We start from the raw sequence: 25,726 nt of genomic DNA on the forward strand, positions 1-25,726 counted from the left end.
CCCTCTCTCTGGCCCTCCCCTACTCACACTCCGTCTCACTCTCTCTCTCAAAAAATAAATAAACAGGGGCGCCTGGGTGGCGCAGTCGGTTAAGCGTCCGACTTCAGCCAGGTCACGATCTCGCGGTCCGTGAGTTCGAGCCCCGCGTCGGGCTCTGGGCTGATGGCTCAGAGCCTGGAGCCTGTTTCCGGTTCTGTGTCTCCCTCTCTCTCTGCCCCTCCCCCATTCGTGCTCTGTCTCTCTGTCCCAAAAATAAATAAACGTTGAAAACAAAAAAATCTAAAAAAAAAAAAATAATAAATAAATAAACATTAAAACAAAATTTTAATGAAGTATTGCTACTTAGATTTATGATCATATGGAATACAATTGTGTACCTATTTTGCCAGTATCAATAGGAAAACTCCTAATGTCTTTTGGGTTTTTTAGCTTATTTATTTATTTTGAGAGAGATAGAGAGACAGAGAGAGAGAGAGAGAGAGAGAGAGAGAGAATCCCAAGCAGGCTATGCCCTGTCACCACAAATCTCACAAACCATGAGATTATGACCAGAACAGAAATCAAGTGTAGGACACTTAATCAACTGACTCACCCAGGCGCCCCTGTTTTTTGACTTTTTTAATCACAAAGAATTATTGCTAAACACAGTAGCCTCTAAAAGCCCATGAACAAAATAGTTGCAAGACTCTGTTGGAAAAATATTCATAGAAAATGTACAATGACATCATCTTAAAAATTAAGTAGGGATTTTTTCCCCACATTCCCCACATTAAAGCCTTTCTTGATAAAAACTTTATCAAGATCTAATAACATTTTTAAACTCTGGCATAATCTGCACTAACCGAATAATATGCTGAGAACTAGAATGCCAGGACTTTGATTAATGGTACCTGTTTTAGACAAAAGGATTTGCATTCATAACTCACTGAGTATGTAATATAGTACCTACTCAAAGGGACATAACTCTTCAGTTATTTGAGTTGACTCAAACCCAATTAATCCAAATAGTTGGAAATGCCACTTATTAAAACATACACAAAATACAAATGGAATTTTCAAAGTAATTTATGAAACTCAATTACTACTTTGCATTAAATCATTAAAAACTAGAATTGCAAAATTAAAACCATGAGGATTTGACATACTATTATGAATTTTTTTGTGAAACATATTCTTTGTTCATTTTATTTTGGTGACCACTGTGTTTTCATCAAAACACTCCTTGTCCAACTTAAAAAAAATTTAAATTATTTAAAGAACGGTACAGGATGTTCAACAACATTAACACTATTCAGCATGGAAACTCAACCAACTGAGAAAAACTAAATATAAAACAGATTTTGTTAATGCTAAGTCTTATTCAAGGCCATCAGTTTGCTAAATTTTAAAATTTGCAACACATTAATAGATTATTATCTTGTCATATTTTGCTTCAGATTTAATTCCAAGTGTGTCTTATATGTTGTCTTTCTTTAAGAAAAAAAATGTTTTATTTAGGTACCTATGTGTGGTAAAACAGATTTCTTTGTTTTATTCAGGACGTTAGAACATTCCATTATGAATCATAATCACATCACTGACAGTCAAGGTCCATGGTCATTGGTGAATATTTGCTGAATAAAAATTATTGCACATTAAATTTGTATAAATAGAAAAATATTTTAAGTGCCTAAAGTGAGACTTTAACTTAAATACATCAAGAGATAATGCACACGTTCCAACACAGAATTACCTCTCATTGTGTTTTTGCAGCCCCTTTTTTCTTTAAAGTAGAACATCACAGAACTTCCTCCAAAGATATCACTTTAATCTAATCTAACTATGAAAATGACTTAATTATGGATAAGCAGGTAATTTTCTTCCGTCCATCTTGGAAAAATCATATTCTAAGAATAAATGCTTATTCTCATCACTTTGGTATTTCAAAACTAGGTTTAATTATAGAGTGACTCTCATGTAGCTCTGTACCTAGAAGTTAGATCTGCATTTTTATCAGTAATAAAAGCTATATTTCAAGATCTGTTCCTATGATAAGACTAAAAATGGTCATAAGGCTAGAGAACCTACTTATGTTCACTTAAACTTTATAAGTTCAAAGGATAAAATGGCCACCAAAATAAATGAAACATGAAGACCTCTGACCCAGCAGCTCCACTTTTAGATAGATTTCCAATAGAAATGTATACATATGGCAATCAAAAGACAAATACTGAAATGTTCACAGCAACACAATTCATAATAGCCAAATTCCAGAAGCAATCTAAACACCCATCAACAGTCAAATGGATAATAATGGTATATTCACACAATGGAATGTTACATAGCAATGAAAATGAATAAACTATAATTATAAGCAACAACACAAACAACTCTCACAATCACAGTGTTAAAGAAAGAAGGCAGCCACAAATGAGGACAGACTGAGTGGTTCCAACTATACAAAGTTGAAAGCTAGCAAGAACTAATGTACATGAGAAGCCATGATAGTGCTTACCCTTGGGGGATAGGGCTAATAATGGAAAGGGACACATGGGTGGCTTCTGGGGTACTGTTGCTCTGTGCTTGGATGTTAATGATGGTTACAAAGTGTGTTCACTGTGAAAATTCATTGAACTATACACTTATGATTTGGTCATATCTGGGTACACACTTCATTTGAAAGTTTACTTAGAGCAGAGAAAGAGAAAATAAGAAAAAAGAGAAATAACAACAAAATATATGGCCATCTTCTCTACCTAGATACTAACCTGATGACAAGGTCCTGTTTTGCCACCAAGGAGCTCAATTTCTCTTCTTGTTTACTAATGTCCATGCTAACAGGATTAATATTATATTTCTTGCCTAACTGTTCAGTTTGGTTCTTCATATCAGAGCCTATTTCAAGAATATAAAAGTCCAACTTTAGATTTCCTTTCACTAATCAGAGAGTAAAACACATTTTAACAGCTCCAAAAAGAATTTCTCAAAGTTTAGAAACAAGATGGTCATCTGAAATTCAGAGTAAGCACGTTTTGAAATCAGTTTTTCGTCTTCTGCTCTAAAACTTAGGGCTATTTACCTACTGTTATTTGTATACTGTCATCTCTTGACAGATATTCCAGTACAGGCTCAGATACATAACCAGATCCAAGAACCAAGACCTTTTTCTTGGTGCCCATTGAAAGTGATTGAGCAAGCTCCCTATAAATAAAAGAGGGGAGGAAGAGAAAATTTTAACAACAAAAGAAATTTAAAAAGCAAAATCTTTCTGTCCCCAAAACAAACCAAATCTTAGACTGTGAAATGATAATTTTTCCCACATTTCTTACAACAAGAACCTCAAAAGGAGTTCCTTATACCAACATTTTCCATTAATTATTTTAGATTTTGTGTGATGAACAACAGACCCTGACCTCTCTGAAGTGACTGTCCATGAACTTTCACGAATTCCCAACCACTACTGAGGTGTGATTCTGGACCACTGCCTGGCTTACTCACAACTGAGTAACCTGGTTTCACACTTTATCCTTCCAGGGGACATGATTTAAAACCATGCCAGGGGCTTTACATCAGAAACCCTATTTCCTCCTCACAACAATCTGAGGAGACAACAATCTGAGAAGGAGATTATTATTAGCCATATTAGGCATTGCTTGTCATTTATCATTAGGGTCGCTTGAAAACAATTAAAACCATAGTTTTGAAATCACAAATGCCATGGGTTAAATGTAAAAACCTAAGATGAGTTACGAGGCAGGATTTTAACGCCTGAACAGTTCATTCTGTTGGAATTTGTCCCTTCCTGTAAGATTAACTCTCTGTCTTTCCTACAAATTATGACCTCCAAGACCGTGACTGTCTTGTTCATCTTTATAAACCCAGTAATGCTCAACAAATTTTGTCTTAAATATGGAAGATATTCATTAAAACTCTGTTGAGTCAAACTCCCAGATACCAGTGTAAGACCATGGAAATGGCTTTGTGCCAGAGATGTAAGCAGAAGGCTCTGCTGTTGGCATCTTTTAGGTCAAGCTGTCTCTCAAACTTTAACCTTTCCGTTAATTATAAGTGAATACAAATAAATGTATCTTTTAATGCTTATTTATTCATTTTGAGAGAGGGAGTGTGTACGTGTATGCACGAGCAGGTTGCAGGGAGGAGGGGAAGAGAGAGAGGGAGAGAGAGAGAATCCCAAGCAGGCTCTCTGTTGCCAGTGCTAAGCCTGATGCGGGGCTTGATCCCATGAACTGTGAGACCACGACCTGAGCCAAAATCAAGAGTTAGACAGACACTCAACCAACTGAACCACTCAGGCACTCCATGAATACAAATAAATTTAAATACAAAATGTCCCTGCCCCTCTTCACCCCAACACTCATGTTACTGATGAGGTGATTCTACTTTAACCTCTGTCCCCATCCATTTCAACCCCTAGAAGGGAACTAGTAATTTGGTTATTGTATATCCTTTCTAACAACACTTTCTATAGTCTATGTAAATAAATTACACTTTTGATGCCTAAAAATAAAATGTTCAAAATACATTTTTTAAAACTTGTTCCTACATTTTAATACTGTCCACCCCATGGGCAACCTCAAAGACTCCAGGTTAATAGTCATGGTGCTAAGTGATGAAGAGAACATTCGAATAAGGAAGATATTTAAGATAACTTAAATTTCCTTTCAAAATACAATCTTCATTATCAGTTTCCTGACAGAATATTCCATTAGGAAGGAGGGCAGGAAGTCCTAGCAGACTTGCTGCTACAAGAACAGTGTAACAGTGAAAACATCATTGTGACTGGTCATGTTAGACATGTTATTAGGATTAGCAATATAAGAGATCATCAGCAGATAAGAATCAAAAAATACAGAGAGTTATGAAAAATTAACACATGTGAAGTTTCCTCTCTAAGAAACTCTCCCATGGGCCTATAGTGCTAGCCACTTAAAAAAAATCACTCTTGCTATCTTATGCCAGAATATTTCATTGACACATAAAAAGTAACTATTAGAAAACTAACACAGATGGACAAGCACAGGAGTAGTATACTTGATCCTAGCAGATCTCTTTATTTCTTATAGATAGAAGAACTGAGAAAGAAGCTAAGGCAGTTTGTTTCTTTTTAATTTTTCCACTCTGGTCTCTCCTGAGAATTCAGTGCATGGGTTATTTTGTTAGATGTGAATAGACCAGTGGAGCAGATATAAACACAAATCAAGTGCAATCAGCTGAAGAGGACCAGAACATTCCAAAGAAATGTCAATGTTTTCAAATTCTGAAGAGTAAAATCAATTAAAGAAACAAGGACCTTAGCTGAGTACTTTTCTAAGAGGACTATTCTCTTGGGTAGATTTACCACATTACTGTTTGGCATCTTCCTCCTAAGAAGAATCCCCAGGGAAAACTGACCTCTCACCATTTTCTTTCTTCACTACTTCTGTTAATTTCTAAATAAGAGCCCACTTATCTAAACATCATACTAAACGAAACAGAGTCCAAATCCTCAACTAGAAACCAGACTGAAAATACCACAAAAAAGGTTAGTGTGCTTATGTTCTTTGAGAAAACACCTGAGACATAACACTATGCAAAATTCTAGAGAAAGAACAAGATGCTACCCAAAGGAGAACTTTTTGGACTTTACTTGCTTACATACAAGTCAACGCAGGAGATTAGAAAACCAAAATGATGTTCAGAGGAAAATAATTCCCACTGGTTTCAGCTAGTCACTTAGTTTGGATTTCCTATACTTAAAGACATTTTCAAAACTGTATAAGCCTAGTATCGTGAACTCACATAGAAACATTTAAAAATACTCAACAAATCCAAGATAAGAATAATGCTTACCTGTTCTCTCGGAGTTTCTGGATATATTTATATTTATCAGGCAATGTACCGTTGGATGTAATCACTGCCTAAATGTGTATGACACAAGACATTTCTTTAGTGTCCATATTTTAGACCCACAAACATGGGCTTATGACTGACAGAGAACAAAGATGGAGAGAGTACGGAAGAGAGGGAGAGAGGAAGGTAGTGGAAAAAATACATTCATGGAAAGAAACTATTATAACTTACGTCCCGCACCACTGGAGAAAAATTCTGACTTTCAAGAGGCTGTGTTGCATCTGATAATATCTGAAAGAAAAATGAGATGGGTAAGAGATAAATGACATTGCAAAGAAGGATTCTTGGTGTTTGTTTACATATTAAAATATTAGTCAAAGGAAAAAATAAGTTAGAAAAGTTTTCTAAGGAGCACTGAATATAAATAATTGGTAATAGAGATCTACAGGCAATGGATTGTGCCCCCCAAGAACATACTATTTCAGTACAAGTTCCAATTTTAAAACTAAAATTTGATTATAATCATCTTTGCTTGTGGAAAACACAAAGTAGTTTATCCTTCCCCTCCAGTTAGATGTGTCATATTGAACATGCTACAAACATCACCACAAGCTGTGCAGCCATTGTCCCCACTCAGAAGGCCTGTATCCTATCCCAAAGGATAGGACATTGTTCTATCAGAAGAGAGAATGGGTCTTCCAGACAAAAAGTCCCCAACCCTGCAATAGGGAGTCTACCTCACACCAAGATTAGTTCTATGTATAAGCACATCAGAATTTCAAAAGTGTCAGGGAAAATGGCTTGACCAAGTAGACCTCAAAAAGTCACCCAGTCTTCCCATTAATCTCACAAGAATGAGTCAGATGGCCAACAACAAAAGCCACATCTCTCATATTAACACCCCAGCATCCTTCTAATCCTCCTCCTTTCTTCCAAGATATCCAACTCCTGAGTAGACTGCCAAGGGGTAGAGGTCATATAAGTTAGTTTTATTGCTTCTGATGGCCAGGGCCATAGGATCAGTGAGACAACCATTCCCTCCTTATCCTTTTAGGTTAAAGTCTAGAGCACTCACCCAGCTAAGAAAAGACAAAAATGTACCTACCAGATACTGGCAGAAGAATATTTGTTTACTGTATTAAAATAAATATCAAAACTACTTTCATGTATCTAAAACATATGACACTTAGGCTATCCCTGGGATACAGGCATTTAAAAAAAAAAGATATATATATCTGTAAGGCAGGGCACCTTTGGGGAAGCTCATGGAATTGGGATACCTGCAGTCCTCCCGCTGCTTCTTCTGCCCAGGCACCTATGGAGCACTCCCCGTCAGGCTGACTGCTCCACCTACCAGCCCTGCCTGCAGGCCAGGAGCCATTAGTAAATAAGACGAGATTTGAATTTCACTTGGCATATGGCTAAACCACTGAACTCTTTAGTATCTTCATTTTCTCTACTGTTTATCTCTAACTCTACAGCCTTACTTAGGCCTTACTGAGACCATGGGAACTACCTCCCACCTCTCGCCTTCCATTTACCTTCACTCTAAAACAAAAATGTGACCATTTCTTCTGTGTCTATTTGAAATCATTTACTAGCTTTTCGATACCCTCAGGATAAAGTCTCTAGCTCCCTATACGGCTTCCAAGACTCTCTATAGTCTGCCTCTCCGACCTCAATTCTCCCTTTTGTCTCATACTCAAAACTCAAGTCCTATTAACAGTGTGGAGCTGCTTATCTACATCAGCTTTCCCATGCCTCTATACCAGGTGGATGTCTCACATGCTATTCTTCTACATGGAATTCTTACTCTTCGTCCTCCAAGATATAGCTGAAGAACTGCCTCCTCTGTGAAGCCTTAATCAAAATCTGCCCCGAAGCACACCTTGAAGGTAAGAACTGCACTTTGGCATCTTGCCTGTGCAATACAATGGTAAATATTCAATAAATATATTAGTGGATACATGCAATAATCATTATGGATTTTTTCCAAGAAAATGAACTAAGTGTCTTGAGTCCACCTACAGAAGGGCAAACCTAAAAGACAACAAAAGGCTGCTTGCTGAATTATTATATTAACTGCCTTCCTTGCTAGAATTCAATCATGACAGAACTACAAGCACAAGGGTCCTAAAGCATATGGTATGCCTTGTCACTTTTACATATGCCACCTTTGAGAGCTCATCACTCTCTCCTAAATTAATTTCAAGCTATTTATCCTGGTGTTAAGACCCTTTGCAATATGGAACCAACATACTCCTTTTACTTTGTCAGACTTGACAGCTCACAGAAACCCTCTGTCAAATTAACTCCCACCTTTGCTCTCCTGTCTCCATCAGATAGTATGCCTCCCATTCCCATGCAAACGAGCAGATCCTATACATCTACCAAGAGCCAGCTCAAATGTCACCTCTTTCATAAAACCTTTCTTGCTTTACCCAACAGGACAGAGCTTCACCCTCCACAACTCCATTAACATTTTTCTAATGATTGTCATATTCCACTTTATGGCAGCGTTGCGCACTTATCTCATTCCCTTCCTGGACCTCATCTTACTATAGGTCAGAAGGTATATTTTCATTTTCTTCAACCATATGTGTGCCTTGTTCCAGCAGACAATAACTATCTAATTAATTCAAGCGAAACAAACTTTTCTATTGGCTCAAAATGATAGCCTGTGCCCTGCAATGCCACAGGGTGTGAATCTTATGTCAAAAAGGAAAATACAGCTCCAATACAGTTATCAGATGAGAACAGAGACAAAATACTTCATTTTTTAGTGGTAAGCAGATACACACAAATCAAGACTACAATAAATAGCCATACATTTTCACAAATGTCCACTGCTTATATGTAATGCTGAGATAGATGCCCCTAAGAGAATCCCACCACACTGTCTGGAAGACTATTGTGATCTATAAAAGGAAAAATATGTGACAATTTAGAGAAGCCGGCTTAGTCATAGGCAATATCACCTGCCTCAGTCTGACCAAAACTCTCCAACACCTCACTGTCAGATATTTTTAACTTTGTCACGTTGCCTAAGAGACTATCAAACTGCTCATTTAGTAAGCAAAAACATATCATCGTTTTAAATGGACATTTCCCTTCTATTTTTTTTCATAATACAATGCCTTTATTTTTTATTTATTTATTTTTCAATATATGAAGTTTATCTTCAAATTGGTTTCCATACAACACCCAGTGCTCATCCCAAAAGGTGCCCTCCTCAATACCCATCACCCACCCTTCCCTCCCTCCCACCCCCATCAACCCTCAGTTTGTTCTCAGTTTTTAAGACTCTCTTATGCTTTGGCTCTCTTCCACTCTTACCTCTTTTTTTTTTTTTTTTTTGGACATTTCCCTTCTAAACAAGGGTGAATTAGATCTTTTCAGACCAATCCTCCCATTGAGTAAAACCAGGTAAAACATGAAAAGCCTCAATTTTTGGCTTCAAAGGATAGATAAAGAAAATTTTTTTTCTGGGAAGACAGCAGAATAGGAGGATCCTAAGCTCACCTTTTCCCACAGATACAACTAGATAACGAACACATCAGTTCAAATAACCCAGAAAACGACTTGTAGACTGGCAGAACAAACTCTCCACAGCTAAATGAAAAGAGGCCACATCAAAGAGGGTGGGAAGGGCTGAGACACAGGGACCTGCAGAACTTTCCACAGGAGGGAGGGACAACACAGGCACAGAGAGGGGAGAGAAACAGACTCTCACACTGGGAGCCCACACAGAAAAGATGAATCCCAGTAACATTTGGTTTTGAAAAACAGAGAGGCCAAATTTCACAGGTTCTTACAAGCACCAGGACTTAAAACCTGGAACTTTAAAAATCTGTTGGTTTGGCTCTGGGAGAGCCTGGAAGGCAAGATGAAACTGAGTCCCTACCCTTAAAGAGACAGCACAACAAAAAGCTCGAGTGAGACACAGCATAGAAGCAGCAGTCTGAAAATCGCCTGGGGTATATCGGAGGAAGATTTGTTTACTAATCTCAGAGTGCGAGCTGGAGAGACAAGGATCCAAGAAAGACTTCTCTAGGAATGAAGGAGCTGGCCTGTGCAATTTCCCTGCCCCACCCCCCAGGCTAAACACCGGGCCACCAGCTGAAAGCAGCATAGCACATACGCTCCTACCTATCTTGCTAATAGTGTGCCCCACCCAAGTGTTCCCCTGCAGACACACCCCCTCAAGCCCAGCTTCAGCTGAATGTCTACTCCACAGAAGACCTGTGCAAGCCTTGCTAACACCCCACATCTGACACATCGGGCTTCTGCAGATCCACCCCTTCCAATACACTCTTGGTCTGAGTCCATCCAAAGCAGTGCCACAAGCTTGGCAGGGTGCAAGCAGCCCTGACAGACCAGCAGTACTCCAAAGTGATGCGTACTCAGGGAGAAAGAAAATGAACCACACATACTAGTCAGACTGCAGGCACAGCAGTGGGTTGGGGGCAGATAGCTGATCTGACTGCAGGCCCCACCCACTTATAAAAGCTTCCCAGGAGACAAAACAGGGAAAGCAAACTGCACCTCAGTGCTACTACATCTATGGCAAAAGCCAGGTCTGACCTAACTCCAGCTTAAGGCAGCCCCAGACAAACCTACTAACGTCACAGGGATCAAACCTTGCCCAAAACAGGCAAAGAGAGCCATTGCAGACAACTGGACTAAAGGAAAAAGCTGCTGAGCCACAACAGCAGAGTGCACGCAGCACACACAGGAGACATCCGTGAAGCGCCAGGTTCTGGGCAACAGGGGACATTGCACTACAGGGCCCTACAGGATCTCTTCTTCATAAGGCCACTACTTTCAAAAGCAAGAGATGTAGCTGACTTTCCTAACACATAAAAACAGACACAGAGAGTTAGACAAAATGAGGAGATAGAGTAATATGTCTCAGATGAAAGAACAGGATAAAACCAGAACAGGATAACCTAAGTGAAACAGAAATGAGTAATATGCCTAAGGAGACTTTAGACTAATGGCCACAAAGATACTCACTGGACTTGAGAAAAGAGTGGAGGGCCTCAGTGAGACCCTTAACAAAGAGAAAACATAAAAAAGAACAAATCAGAGGTGAAGAACTCAATAATTGAAATTTAAAATACACTAGATGGAGAAGCGCCTGGGTGGCTCAGTCAGTTGAGCATCCGACTTTGGCTCAGGTCATGATCTTGCAGTCTGTGAGTTCAAGTCCTGCATTGGGGTCTGTGCTGACAGCTCACAGCCTGTCTCTGCTTCAGATTCTGTGTCCCCCCCCCCCGTCTCTGTTCTTCCCCTGCTCATGCTCTGTCTCTCTCTGTCTCAAAAATAAATAAACATTAAAAAAAATTTTAAATACACTAGATGGAATAAATAGTGGTCTAGAGAAAGCAGAAGAAAATATCAGGGATCTGGAGGACAGATAACAATCAGCTTGATTGTTATCTATAAGCTAAGAGAAAAATAATAAGCAGATAAGAGAAAAATAATAATACAAAATGAAAATAGACTTAGGGAACTCAGCTACACAATCAATTGTAATGCATCTGCATTATAGGGATCCCAGAAGAAGAGACAGAAAAGGGGAGCAGAACGTTTATTTGAAGAATAGCTTAAAACTTCTCTAATCTCAAGGAAGGAAACTGAAATCTAGATCCAAGAGGCATAGAAAGCCCCCAACAAAATCAACCCAAGGAGATCCACACAAAACCACATATAATTAAAATGGCAAAAAGTAGTGCCAAAGAGAGAATTTTACAAGCAGCAAGAGAAAAGAAAACATTTACATACAATGGAAACCTTATAAAGCTATCAGCAGATTTTTCACCAGAAACTTTGTAGGCCAAGGCTGCCCGGGTGGCTCAGTTGGTTAAGTGTCCGACTTCAGCTCAGGTCATAATCTCATGGTTTATGGGTTCAAGTCCTGTGTTGGGCTCTGTGCTGACAGCTCAGAGCCTGGAGCCTGCTTCAGATTCTGTGTCTCCCTCTCTCTCTGCTCCTCCCCCACTCACGCTTTCTCTCTCTCTCTCTCTCTCAAATAAATAAACATTTAAAAAGTTAAAAAAAAAAAAAGAAGAAGAAACTTTGTAGGCCAGAAGACAGTGGCATGATATAATCAAAGTAATGAAAGAAAAAAAACCTTCTGCCAAGAATTCTCTATCCAGCAAGTCTATAGTTCACAATAGAAGTAGAGATAAAGAGTTTCTCAGACAAACTAAAGGTAAAGGAATTCTGAGAGGCCTGGGTGGCTCAGTTAGTTAAACATCTGACTCTTGATTTCAGCTCAGGTCATGATCTCACAGTTGTGAAATTGAGCCCCACATCAGGCTCTGCACTGAACACGGAACCTGCTTAGGATTCTCTCTCTACCTCTGTCTCTGTCCCTTCCCCACTCATGCTCTCTCTCTCTCAAAATAAATAAACATTTTAAAATAAATAAAAGTGAAGGAATTCATGATCACCAAACCAGCCCTACAGGAAATATTAAAGGAGCCTCTTTGAGTGGAAAGGAAAGAACATAAGTGGGAGTAAGAAAAGTAGGAAGCACAAAAGCAGAAAAATTAAGTATATCTATAAAAATCAGTCAAGGAAATCACAAAATAAAAGGATGTAAAGCATGACACCATATACCTAAAATGTGGGAGAGAAAGGGGTAAAGAATGGGTTCAAACTTAAGTGGGCATCATCTTAATATAGACTGACATACACAGAAGATGTTATATACAAACTAAGTAAAAACCACAAATCAAAAATCAGTAATAGATATGCAAAAAAATAAAACACAAAGAACCCAAATATATCACTAGGAAAAGTCAACTAGCCATTAAAGACAAGAGCAAAAGAAGAAAAAAAATAGAGAAGATCCTCAAAAACAACCATAAAACAACAAAATAGCAATAAATACATACCCATAAATAATTACTTTGAATGTAAATGGATTATTTGCTCCAATCAAAAGACATATGGTGACAGAATGGATAAAAAAGCAAGATCCATCTATACACTGCCCATAAGAGACTCACATCAGACCTAAAGACACATGCAGACTGAAAGTGAAGAAATACAAAATTTATCATGCAAACAGATGTGAAAACTGGGATAACAATACTTATATTGAACAGCAAAGACTTTAAAACAAAGACTGTAACAAGGGACAAAGAAGGACACTATATAATCATTCAGAAAACAATACAACAAGAAAATATAACAATTATAAATATGTATGCACCCAACATAGGAATACCCAAATACATAGAGCAGTTAATAACAAACATAAAGGAAATAATTGATAGTCATACAACAACAGTAGGGGACTTCAACATCCAATTACATCAATGAGTAGATCATCCAAACAGAAATTCAACAAGGAAACAGTGTCTGAATGACACATTGGACCAGATGGATCTAACAGATATGTTCAGACCATTCCATCCTAAAATAGCATAATACACATTATTTTCAAGTGCACATGGGACATTCTCCAGAATAGATCACATATTAATTAGGCCACAAAACAATCTCAACAAATTCAAAAAGATCACATTCATACCATGTATCTTTTCTGACCACAACACTATGAAACTAGAAATCAACCACAAGAAAAAAATCTGGAAAGACCACAAATGCATGGACATTACATAAAAAGCTGCTAAACAATGAATAGCTCAAAGAAGAAATCAAAGAGAAAATAAAAAAGTACACAGAGACAGGGGCGCCTGGGTGGCTCAGTCTGAGCATCTGACTCTGGCTCAGGTCATGACCTTGCAGTTTGTGAGTTCGAGCCCTGCATTGTGCTCAGAGCCTGGAGCCTGCTTTGGATTCTGTGTCTCTTTCTCTCTCTGCATCTCCTCTACTCGCTCTCTGTCTCTCTCTCTGTCTCTCTGTCTCTATCTCTCTCTCTCTCTCAAAAAAAAATACATGAAGACAAATTAAAATGCAAACACAATGGTCCAAAATCTTTGAGATGCAACATAAGCTGTTCTAAGAAGGAAGTTTATAACAATATAGGCCTATACCAAGAAGCAAGAAAAATCTCAAATAGAAAAATCTCAAATCTCAGAGGAACTAGAAAAAGAACAATAAACAAGACCCAAAACCAGTAGAAGGAAAGAAATAATAAATACTAGAGCAGAAACAAACAAAATAGAAACAAACAAACAAAAACACAACAAACAATAGAACAGAACAATGAAACCAGGAACTAGTTCTTTGAAAACACCAACAAAATTTTAACCAGACTCATCCAAAAAAAAAAAAAAAAAAAACCCAGAGAGAGAGAGAAACAAACAGAGAGGACTCAAATAAACAAAATCAGAAATAAAAGAGGAGAAATAACAACCAACACAAAATACAAATGACTAAAAGAATATTATGAAAAATTATATGCCAACAAATAGACAAACTATAAGAAATGGATAAATTCTTGGGAACATATAACTTCCCAAAATTGAATCAGGAAGCAACAGAAAATTTGAACAGACCAATTATCAGCAATGAAATTGAATAAGTAATCAAAAAACTCCCAACAAACAGAAGTCCAAGATAAGATGGCTTCACAGGTGAATTCTACCAAACATTTAAAGAAGAGTCAATACCTATAGTCTTCTCAAACTATTCCAAAAAATAAAAGGGGAAGTACAGCTTCTAGGTTGATTCTATGAGGCCAGCATTACCCTGATACTAAAACTAGATAAACACACTACAAAAAAAAACAAAACAAAAAACCAAACTACAGGCCAATATCCCTGATGAAAATAGATTTAAAAATCCTCAACAAAGTATTAGCAAATAAAATCCAAAATATATTTTAAAAAATCATTCACCATGATCAAGTGGGATTTGTTTCTGGGATGCAAGCTTGGTTCAATATTTGCAAATCGGTGTGCTACATCACATCAACAAAAGAAAAGATAAAAATCATATGAATATTTCAATAGATGCAGGAAAACATATGACAAAGTACAACATCCATTGATTATAAAAACCCTTAACAAGATAAGTTTAGAGGGAACATACCTCAACAAAATAAAGGCCCTATATGAAAAACCCACAGCTAACATCACACTCAATGGGGGGAAAATGAGAGCTTTTCCCTAAGGTTGGGAGCAAGACAAAGATGTCCACTTTCTCCATCTTTATTTAACATCGTACTGGAAGTCTTAGCCACAGTAATGAGATAAGAAAAAGGGATAAAAGCCATCTAAATTAGAAAGGAAGAAGCAAAACTTTTACTATTTGCAGATGACATGATACTATATATAGAAAACTCTAGAGACTCCACCAAGAAACTACTAGAACTGACACATGAATTCAGTAAGGTCATGGGATGCAAAATCAATGTACACAAATCCACTGCATTTCAATATACTAATAATGAAGCAGCAGAAACAGAAATTAAGAAATCCCACTTACCTTTGCACCAAAAAGAATAAAATATCTAGCAATAAACTTAGGAGTTTATTACTGCTTAGGAGTTTATTATTAAACTTAGCAATAAGCTAGGAGGTGAAAGACGTGTACTATGAAAACTAGAAAACATTGATGAAAGAAATTGAAGATGGCACAAACAAATGGAAAGATATTTCATGCTCATGAACTGGAAGAACAAATATTATTAAAATGTCCATACTATCCCAAGCAATCTATAGGTTTAATGCAATCCTTATCAAAATACCAATAGTATTTTTCATAAAAGTAGAACAAACAATACTAAAATTTTTATGGAACCACAAAAGACCCCAAATAGCCAAAACAATCTTAAAAAAGAAAACCAAAACTAGGGGTATGATAATCCCAGATTTCAAGTTACACTACAAAGCTGTTGTCATCAAAACAGTAAGGTATTGGCACAAAAAAAGACACACAGATCAACAGAACAAAATAGAGAGCCCAGAAAGAAACCCGTAATCTTATAGTCAATTAATCTTTGACAAAGCAGGAAAGAATATCCAATGGGAAAAAGACAGCCTTTTCAACAAACGGTTTCTGGAGACAGCTATATGCAAAATAATGAAAATGGACCACTTTCTTACATCATACACAAAAATAAACTCAAAATGCACTAAGGACGTACATGTAATACCCTAAAGCTCAAAAATCCTAGAAGACAGCACAGGTAGTAATTTTTCCAACACTGGCCATAGCAACATTTTTATAGATAAGTCTTCTAAGGCAAGGGAAACAAAAGCAAAAATAAACTATTGGGACTACATCAAAACAAAAATTTCTACACAGCAAAGGAAACAATCAACAGAACTAAAAGGCAACCTACTGAATGGGAGAAGATATTTGCAAATGACATTATCTTATAAAGGCTTAGTATTCAAAATATATAAAGAACTATATAACTCAACACCAAAACAAACAAATAAATAATCCAATTAAAAATGGGCAGAAGACATGAACAGACGTTTCTCCAAAGAAGATATACAGAAGGTCAACATGACACATGAAAAGATGCTCAACATCACTCATCATCAGGGGAATGCAAATCAAAACTGCAATGAGATATCACCTTACACCTGTCAGAATGGCTAAAATCATAAACACAAGAAACAACAAATTCTGGGAAGGGTGTGGAGAAAAAGGAACACTTGCGCACTGTTACTGTTGATGGGATTGCAAACTGGAGCAGCCACTGTGGAAAACAGTACGGAGGTTTCTCAGAAAATTAAAAATAAAACTACCATATGATCCAGTAATTCCACTACTGGGTATTTACCCAAAGAATATGACACCACTAATTTGAAAAGATATACGCACCCCTATGTTTATTGCAGCATTATTTATAATAGACAAATCATGGAAGCAGCCCATACATCCATTAATAGACGAATGGATAAAAAAAGTGTGGTGTATACACACACACACACACACACACACACACACACACACACTCTGAAATTTTACTCAGTCATAAAAAAGAATGAAATCCTTGGGTGCCTGGGTGGCTCAGTCGATTGAGCATCTGACTTCGGCTCAGGTCATGATCTCGCAGTTGGTGAGTTCAAGCTTCGCATCAGGCTGGCTGCTGTTAGCACAGAACCTGCTTCAGATCCTCTGTATCTCTCTCTCTCTCTCTCTCTGCCCCTCCCCCTGCTTGTGTGCTCTCTCTCTCTCTCAAAAATAATAAATAATTTTTTAAAAAAAGAATGAAATCCCGTCATTTGCAACAACATGGATGGAATCAAAGAATATAGTGCTAAGCAAAATAAGTCAGTCAGAGAAAGACAAATACCACATGGTTTTCCTCATATGTGGAATCAAGCAAACAAAGGAAAAAAGGAGACAAACCAAAAAATAAACTCTTAAATATAAAGAACAAACAGATGCTTACCAGGGGGAAGGTGGGTGAAGGGATGTATGAGATAGGTCAATAGGATTAAGGGTACACTTACCAAAACGAGCACTGAGTAATGTTTAGAATTGTTGAATCACTACATTGTACACATGAAATAATATACTATTACATGTTAACTATACTGAAGTTAAAATTAAAAAAAAAATTTAAGATAGGTAAGACTTGCTGCACCATAATTCTGGGGACGGAAGCCCAAAGTGATGAGTCTGGCATCTGTCACCACTTTCCATGGGTGTAGTTGCCAATGTGGAAGTGGCGGCTGGGATGCAGAGAAACTGGGAAGAGCTTTTGGCCAACTTTAAATAATATTGTAATAAAAATTGAAGTTTCAGTTCTGCTGAAGGGGACCCCAGTCAATGCCAGATTTTCATTTGGGATCCTGAAAGACTGCATTTTCAAATAAATGATGAATTGAAAGACATCAGATTTCTAAACATCTAAAGCCTGGCTTTCCCCTTCTGTCACTGAACTGAGGTGATTTTCTCCCTGCCAGAAACAAAGGAAATCTTCTCTGGAGAAAATTACACAACATCCAAAGAGCCTCAAATCATCTCTACAATTTTACATACACAATATCCAGCATTCAATTAAAAATAAACATGCAGGGACACCTGGGTGGCTCAGTCGGTTAAGCACCCAACTCTTGGTTTTGGCTCAGATCATGATCTCATGGTTCTTGGGATCGAGCCCCATGTTTGGCTCTGCACTGACAATGTAGAGCCTGCTTGGTATTCTCTCTCTCCCTCTCTCTCTCTGCCCCTCCCCCACTCATGCATCTCCTCTCTCTCTCTCTCTCTGTCAAAATAAATAAAAAAATTTAAAAAATAAAAATAAAAAACATGCATATTAAGTGATAAGAATTTACTGAAAACCAAGAAAAAAAACAAAGAACATAAACAAATCCAAGAAGTTTAATGGAATTATCAGAAGTGAGTTTAAACTTTGATGAATACTGTCAAAAAATAAAATAAAATTGGGGCGCCTGGGTGGCTCAGTCGGTTGGGCGGCCGACTTCGGCTCAGGTCATGATCTCGCAGTCTGTGAGTTCGAGCCCCGCGTCGGGCTCTGTGCTGACAGCTCGGAGCCTGGAGCCTGTTTCGGATTCTGTGTCTCCCTCTCTCTGACCCTCCCCCGTTCATGCTCTGTCTCTCTCTGTCTCAAAAATAAATAAACATTAAAAAAATTAAAAATAAAATAAAATAAAATAAAATATTCCCCCCAAAAGGCAAAACTAATCCCTACATACAAGTCAAGATAGTAGGTATCTTTTTTTTTAATTTTTTTGGGGGCGCCTGGGTGGCTTGGTCGGTTAAGCGTCCAACTGCAGCTCAGGTTATGATCTCACGGTCTGTGAGTTCGAGCCCCGTGTCTGGCTCTGTGCTGACAGCTCAGAGCCTGGAGCCTGTTTCAGATTCTGTGTCTCCCTCTCTCTCTGCCCCTCCCCTGTTCATGCTCTGTCTCTCTCTGTCTCAAAAATAAATAAACGTTAAAAAAAATTTTTTTAAATAAAATTTTTTTTTAACATTTATTCATTTTTGAAAGACAGAGAGAGACAGAGCACAAGCAGGGATGGGGCAGAGAGAGAAGGGGACACAGAATCTGAAGCAGGCTCCAGGCTCTGAGCTGTCAGCACAGAGCCTGACACGGGTCTCGAACTCACAGACCGTGAGATCATGACCTGAGCCGAAGTCGGAAGCTCAACTGACTGAGCCACCCAGGCACCCCAATAGTAGTTATCTTTTGAAAGGAGAGCTGGGACAGTAGAGGGAGGGGTATAAGGGGATTTCTGGAATGCTAACATTGCTTTTTTTTTAATCTACATAGTGTTCACATGGGTGTCTTTGTGGTAATTTAACATGCTGTATACTTATGTATCACTTATATGTGACACTTTAATTTTCATGCTATTATATAATGTAAAAATATATATTGTTCTTTAATAAAAATTATATTTAATCAATGTACTTATCCCCCATCAAGTACATAGGCTAACCCTGAATCACACTTTACCGGGAATTCATCAAACTGGCTTGCTTTTCTCCTAGTATCTATATGAGATCAACTCTACTGGATGAATATATTTTTAATGTTTATTTATTTATTTTGAAAGACAGAGAGAGACAGAGAGAGAGGGAGCAGGGGAGGGGCAGAGAGAGAGGAAAAAGAATTCTAAGCAGGCTCCACGCTGTCGGCGCAGAGCCTGATGTGGGGCTCGAACCTACAAGATCATGAGATGGTGACCTGAGCCAAAATCAAGAGTCACACGCTCAGTTGACTCACCCAGGCACCCCAATGAATGGCAATTTTGATTAAAGACAAATAGGAATGAAAAGCTGTTGTAGGGTCCAATGGAAATATACTTATAACTGAAGTTTTGAAACATAGTAATTTGTGAGTTGAAAATGGCTTATAACAACTTTTTTAAGTGGTAAGTGATATTAGAGCAGCCATACAAAAACACATTTCAAGAAATTAACAGTCAAATCCATCCACAAGACAAACCAGGCCCATATAGAGGAAGAGTTGCACCGAAAACACATAATTTAAGCATTCAAAGAGATGAATTAAAGCCAAAGGCTCACCAACAGCTCTTCTACATACTCCAAAAGTCTACTAGAGTCCAGTTGATTCTATGTATTATGACTGGCGCATTTCATCTTAGGCCTGTGGGGAGTTCTAACGGACCATTCCTCCTGCAGATAACAACTACAAACTCTGGACAAAATACAAACAAAACCAACTACTTGAGGGCTTCCGAGAATGAAAAAATAGCTGGCAGTTTTTGGAGGAGCGTCAAAACTTGGAAGAAATAACCATCACAGTAGTTTCCTTTGCCCAGCCTTTGGCACTGCCCAGGATGGGCAACGTGGTGCAAAGACATAGAAGCATGCAGCCAGCTCACTACTTTCTGATCTAAAAACAGGAATGGAACCCAGAGCAACCACAGCCTCCAGAATGTGAGGGGGGATGGCAGAGGGCACAGATTCGGAAAAAGCGAAGTCCAACTTTCATGTGAACCCTATTCCGAGTCTCAGGATAACCCCCAAACTGAGCATCTGCAGGTCAAGCAGCCCAAGGAAAGCAAAGAGCTGAACTTTTATCTGAACTACTCCCCACCTCAGGTGAGACAGAGTTTTCAATTTAAAGCTAGCCAAATTAAATGTCTGCTAAAACACACAAAAAATCAACACTTTGAAGAGAAATGTAACGATCCAGAATCTCCACAGCATAGCTATCCACATCACCCATGACACACTCCAAAATTATTCAACTGGAGAAAACCAGGAAACTATGACTTGACCCATTTTCAAGGGAAAAGACAATCAATAAAAGTTCAACCCCAAGCTGACCCAGAAACTGGGAAATATGATGCAAAGACTATAAAGTGGCTTTTCTAACTATGACTATGTGATAAAGAACAGTACATTCATAAGGTATGAAAAGATAGAAATTCTCAACAGAGAAAGCGAGTATGAACGCTTAAAATAAATACTGGGGGTGCCTGGGTGGATCAGTCAGTTGAGTGTCTGACTCTCGATTTGGGCTCAGGTCATGATCCCAGGGTGGCGGGATCGAGCCCCACCTCGGGCTCTATGCTTAAGCTTCTCTCTCCTGCTGCCTCTCTCTCCCACTCGTGTGCACACTCTCCCTCTCTCTCTTAAAAAAAAAAAAGAAAGATAAACACTGAAATAAGAGTGCTTATCTTTGGCAAACAAAAGGGAATTTAGAGAGCACGGTATTTCAGCAGTCGATCATTGGTTACAGTGAAAAATACACGACCACAACAAAAGCTGTCACTTAACTAAGCATTAGTGACTAACATCCAATAAGTCTCTGTATTTCTGATTTTTCAAATCTATTAATCACAGCACAGTAAGAATGTTCTCACATGCATTGACCTAGACGGCAGGAAGAGTGAAAAAAAGGAAAATCTTACCCCACAGGCCACTTTCTTAACAAAATATGAATAATGGAAGATAAATGCTATTATAATTCACTATGAAGGCAGTTATATAATTCTATTCCCCATGAGACAAGCTAGCAGAATATATAAAAGAGTGTCTATAAATACTTTTGAGGGAGGGCTGGCCTTCCATTTTGCAACAGATTTCTTAGATATAGAAGACCAGACACCCTAGGACCACGCTGCAGTTCTGTTGAAAGCCACAGAATCGCTGTGGATGCTGCCAGTCAGCTTACCATTTCTTCAACGTAAGGGTAAAGCATGTCTCCAAAGTATTCTGTAGCTTCAATTGGAAGCTGTGCTGGCAGATTGTCAATGGAACACATCAGAATCCCCGAGCCTTCAACACTAGGAGAAGCGAGATGCTTTATTCAGATGTATACAGTGTTATCTGTAAGGTCTAACTTTCCCAGATGCCTAAACCATGGCATTTGTGTCCTAATAATTTAAAGCTGGGTATCAAAGTGTGTAAGAAAAGAAACAAGACTTTTCAACCAAAACCTCCCTTCTTCAGCCACCCATCTCCCATTTAAATATAGTATGCATGTATTTAAGTGTTTGAATTTGCATGTTGTTGTGTTTTTTTACCAAATTTTTTAATATGTTTGAGCATATCTCTGGTATTTGCATAGCCTTCATAAAAATGTAGAATACTGAATACTTTAAACTACTATACCAAGGTAAGTAAGTGATGTATTATCATGTGTCTCTTATCACCTGCAGCCCCAGCAAACTTACCTGTCATGAATAATATGCTGGTCTGCATCATACATACAAAAGGGATGTTCTATCGTCGTACATTCAGTCATAAACTCTATAGATCCTCCTGTGTCAGCTGAAATGTCACATATTGCCACAAGTCTGAAAATAACATCAACACTCAGATGAAAGTGTGGAATTCTCAACAAGATTAAAAATGAATAGAAGTGAAAGGTGCTTGGAACAACTTTCAGTGTGGATGCCACATATTTCCTGGGTTCTTCAGCTTTTTTCCCTACACTTCACTGTTCAGGACACTGTATCCTTCTAGGATATAGACAGTCTTCCCAAGATGAGTTTTAGTCTCCACACACAAAAATAAGGAGAAAAAGAGGGGGAGGAGAAAAAATCAAAGTGGAAAACCCCTTCCCTAGAGAAATCACAGCAAACAGCCTAGTGAGAGTTAACCTATTTAGCCAGCTCTAAATAACTTATGAATATTTGATGACACTGTCTGCACCCTGCTTAGTGGCACAAGGTTTGTTCTGAGGGGGACTTTGCATGACCAATGATTACAGAACACACAGATACATTGTTCTTCATATAAGGTGAAGTCAGTGTGCCCCCTCGGAAGGTTTGGAATTGTAGGTAACTTTTGGTACAGTGGGGATGAGTCTGTGCTTATAGAGCTACTACGGAATTTTCCATGTTAATACAGGGAAACCTCTAGAATTAAGAACAAAAGCCTCAGCCCAGCTTTTGAAATCCTTTAGTGGTTGACCAAAAATTCCCTGCCCAGTCTCCAACTACCACTTGCCTTTATAAACCCTGCACTAGAGCTAATGTCTTAACTCGCTGTGCCTTAAATTGTGCTTTGGTGGTTCCGTATTTATCAGGCACCAATCCTATCACTTGAAATTCTCTTTCCCCTCAGTCCTCCCTTTCAAGCCTTGCTGAGCCCAGTGTTCCCAGTTTCTTCTCAATTCTTGTGCTATTTATTGTACCTAGCATTCTCTTGACATTTACTTCTTGCCAGCTACATGCCTGAGGGTAGCAATCATATATTTTCTCTGTCCTTTAGCTTAGCAGAGTGCAAGGCAGATGAAGCGTTCACAAATATTTATTGATTAATTATATACTCAACATTTAATAATTATTTGAATGCAAATACATGTCAGGCAACGTACTGGGTACTTGAAGCCAAGATAAATAGGGCCGCTATCCTTAAGGAGATTAAATTTTAATAGGAGGGAGAAAAATCATAAACACAGGAAAATAAATGATCGTGAGTTTCAGAGAAAAAAAAAGTAACAGACTAGAGAGAGACGGGGCTGGGGACACAGATCTTTCTGAGGTTACTTTTGAGCTTCGTGTGGAGTTAAGGGAAGAGAGTTTCAAGAGGGAAGGAAGGTTAACTGTCAAATGCTGCCAAGAGATCAAGTAAGATAAAGCAGACAACTAGTCATTAAGAGTCAAGTCTGGTGATACATGAATCTCCTATAATGATACCGTAACTAGTGGGTCCAGCTGCTACAAACTGCCATCATTACTGAAGGGAAGTCCTTACTTGTGTGGTAATGCGGGGCAGCCTTCCACACCAGCAACCGAGGACTTGCCCGGAACCAAGAGGCTCTGGACATCTTGGCGAGTTAGTAATCGAGGGGTGTTTTGTTCCCAGTAGATTCCATTAATTAAACAAGTTGTATACGGTGCAATCTGTAAAGCAAGTGCCAAGTTCAACAAGATAGGCAATAGCGAATTTCAACGAAGTAGGCTGAAAGAGAACTATCAGTAAAGTTCATGAGAAATAATTTAATGTTACTTCTAATTGACTTTGTTATTTGCCAGGTCGTTGGTAGCTTTGTGAGGTGAAGACAATAAATACCCACCCAGAATTATTCCATGATAGAGAAATACGTGAACATAAATGCATTAATATTTCTGTTCTCTAATGTAATGCATGGCCAAGAAAAAGGAAAGGACAGAATCAAGCGACCTAGTACTCTATTTCCAGCTCAACCACCAGGAGTGTGATCTACATCACACTACCTCAACTTCTCTAGGCTCTATTTTCCTTACCTGCCAGATGGGGATAATACGTACCCCATTCCTCAAAGGAATGCTGTAAAGATTAAATCAGATAACATCTGTAAGCTCCATGGACGAATGTACTACATGCATACATACATGGTAACTAGGTCATTATAAGTTTTAGGATGCGTCCAATCACCAACACTTCTGTGATTGGGGAAAAGAGGAGGGATGTAAATTTACTAGATTTTTAATTTTTCAGTCTGAAACTAGTTTCAAAATTTTTGTTTCTCAAAAATCTCAGGCATTCTCAAGCTATAGGTAAGAGTTCTTCTCTATAGCATGCTCTATATGCTAGAACAGCTAAATTTCATACCAGAATCTAGAATCTTGTTACTCAAACATACTTAAAGTTATTTAAAACATTTCTTTTCACAGTAAATGCACTTTTTGTTTGGTTTATTTTTGGGGGTTTTTTGGTTTATTTTGAGGAGGACTTTGCATGACCACTGAGTACAGAACACACAAATACATTGTTTTTCTTAGATGATGAGGCCAGCGTGTCTCCATCAGAAGGTTTTGAATTGTACGTAACTTTTTGTACAATGGGGATGGGTCTTTGCTTATGTAGCTGTTTCACCCTAGTCCCCTGTAACCAATGCCATGCCTCAAGATAGCTGGCTGGGGTTATGAGTGCAATTTGTGACAATAGGTGGGATAAACCTAGGTTGAGATGAAACCTCATAGACATTGTGTTTTGCCAACAGTACTAACTAGTCCAAGATAAATACAGAAAACAACACCCCATGGGAAATGGTTTAGAGTTATTGGGCACATGCAGACCTGAAGTAGAAACAGAGACAGCGAAGCAAAGAACATATCCAGCAAAACCACTTAAGCAAAGGCCACTCCAAACATCAATAAAAGCCAACAACCCCTAAGGCCAACCCAAAGGAGTCACGAGTCATTATGGGGAACTGAAAAACAATATATACATTCATAATTTTTCTCCTTGAAAACAACCTAACAATAGTGTGTTACGAGCAACCAACTCAGAAGCAGAGTGTGATACTCACATCAGTATTAAAACGACTTATGTAGCGCTCAGGATATTTGTCATACTCTACAGGATCATACACACCATCTGTTTTCCTGACAAGATGATGATGGCGGCTTAACACCGTCCCATAGACTTTTCTCAGGTCTTGCAGAAGAGAAAGAAATGAGTAAAGTAGGTGACAAATGATAAAGGTTTATGGTGATAAAATATGATAACACAGAAACTGTTAAAAACAGTAAAAGATACATGCAGTCATCCTCCTCCCCCTTACCTCCATTTTGGGAAACTTCTTTTAATTCGTGTGGCTCCACATATTCACAAGGTAACTCATTGAAGATTTCTTGGGCTCCCTATAAATAATGCATGAGTACAAATCTAAAAATCAATAGGACAAAAGCCAACAGGGTTTCCCGCAAGGATTCCAATTCGCTTTCCCCACAATTACACAGCTCCACTTGTCCTGCCCTACAGCGAGGATTGCAACCCAGAAGTACAGGTAAGCTTCTGGCACACAGCCTACAAACCAGTTTTTATTTATTTTATTAATGAAACAGCATTAATTGGAAGGAGCTTTACTTTTACTTTTTTTTATTTAAGTTACCCAGAGGGGACACAAGGGTGCTTAGAAATGAAAACTTAACAAAATATTCCTATTTATGTTTGCTCCACTGCAGAATTATTTCAAGTGAGGGAATTATATTTCCTATGGAAAAAAAATTAGATGGCTATCTCACAGTATAATACAAATAGTGATGTCCTGTTTGTAAAATATTTTCATTGAAAGATC

General features: G+C 38.2%; 1 protein-coding gene across 4 annotated transcripts in view; it reads right to left on the minus strand.

Annotated features, from left to right (window-relative positions):
- Positions 1 to 25,726, minus strand: part of AASS (aminoadipate-semialdehyde synthase) — a 62,859-nt gene that overhangs the window by 17,519 nt on the left and 19,614 nt on the right. For all 4 annotated transcript variants that reach the window (XM_047095685.1, XM_047095687.1, XM_047095686.1 and 1 more), the window contains 9 exons: positions 25,211 to 25,289; positions 24,956 to 25,083; positions 23,416 to 23,564; positions 21,888 to 22,010; positions 21,386 to 21,497; positions 6,061 to 6,120; positions 5,830 to 5,897; positions 3,059 to 3,180; positions 2,748 to 2,874 (listed from right to left, as the gene is read on the minus strand). In XM_047095685.1, the coding sequence (XP_046951641.1) occupies positions 2,748 to 2,874; positions 3,059 to 3,180; positions 5,830 to 5,897; positions 6,061 to 6,120; positions 21,386 to 21,497; positions 21,888 to 22,010; positions 23,416 to 23,564; positions 24,956 to 25,083; positions 25,211 to 25,289 (968 nt within the window). The remainder of the gene's footprint in view (positions 1 to 2,747; positions 2,875 to 3,058; positions 3,181 to 5,829; positions 5,898 to 6,060; positions 6,121 to 21,385; positions 21,498 to 21,887; positions 22,011 to 23,415; positions 23,565 to 24,955; positions 25,084 to 25,210; positions 25,290 to 25,726) is intronic.

This window comes from Lynx rufus, unplaced genomic scaffold (assembly GCF_022079265.1).
Source record: "Lynx rufus isolate CCGP_SWC_20201006 ecotype Redwood Valley unplaced genomic scaffold, mLynRuf1.p SCAF_4, whole genome shotgun sequence".
Lineage (NCBI taxonomy): Eukaryota > Metazoa > Chordata > Mammalia > Carnivora > Felidae > Lynx > Lynx rufus.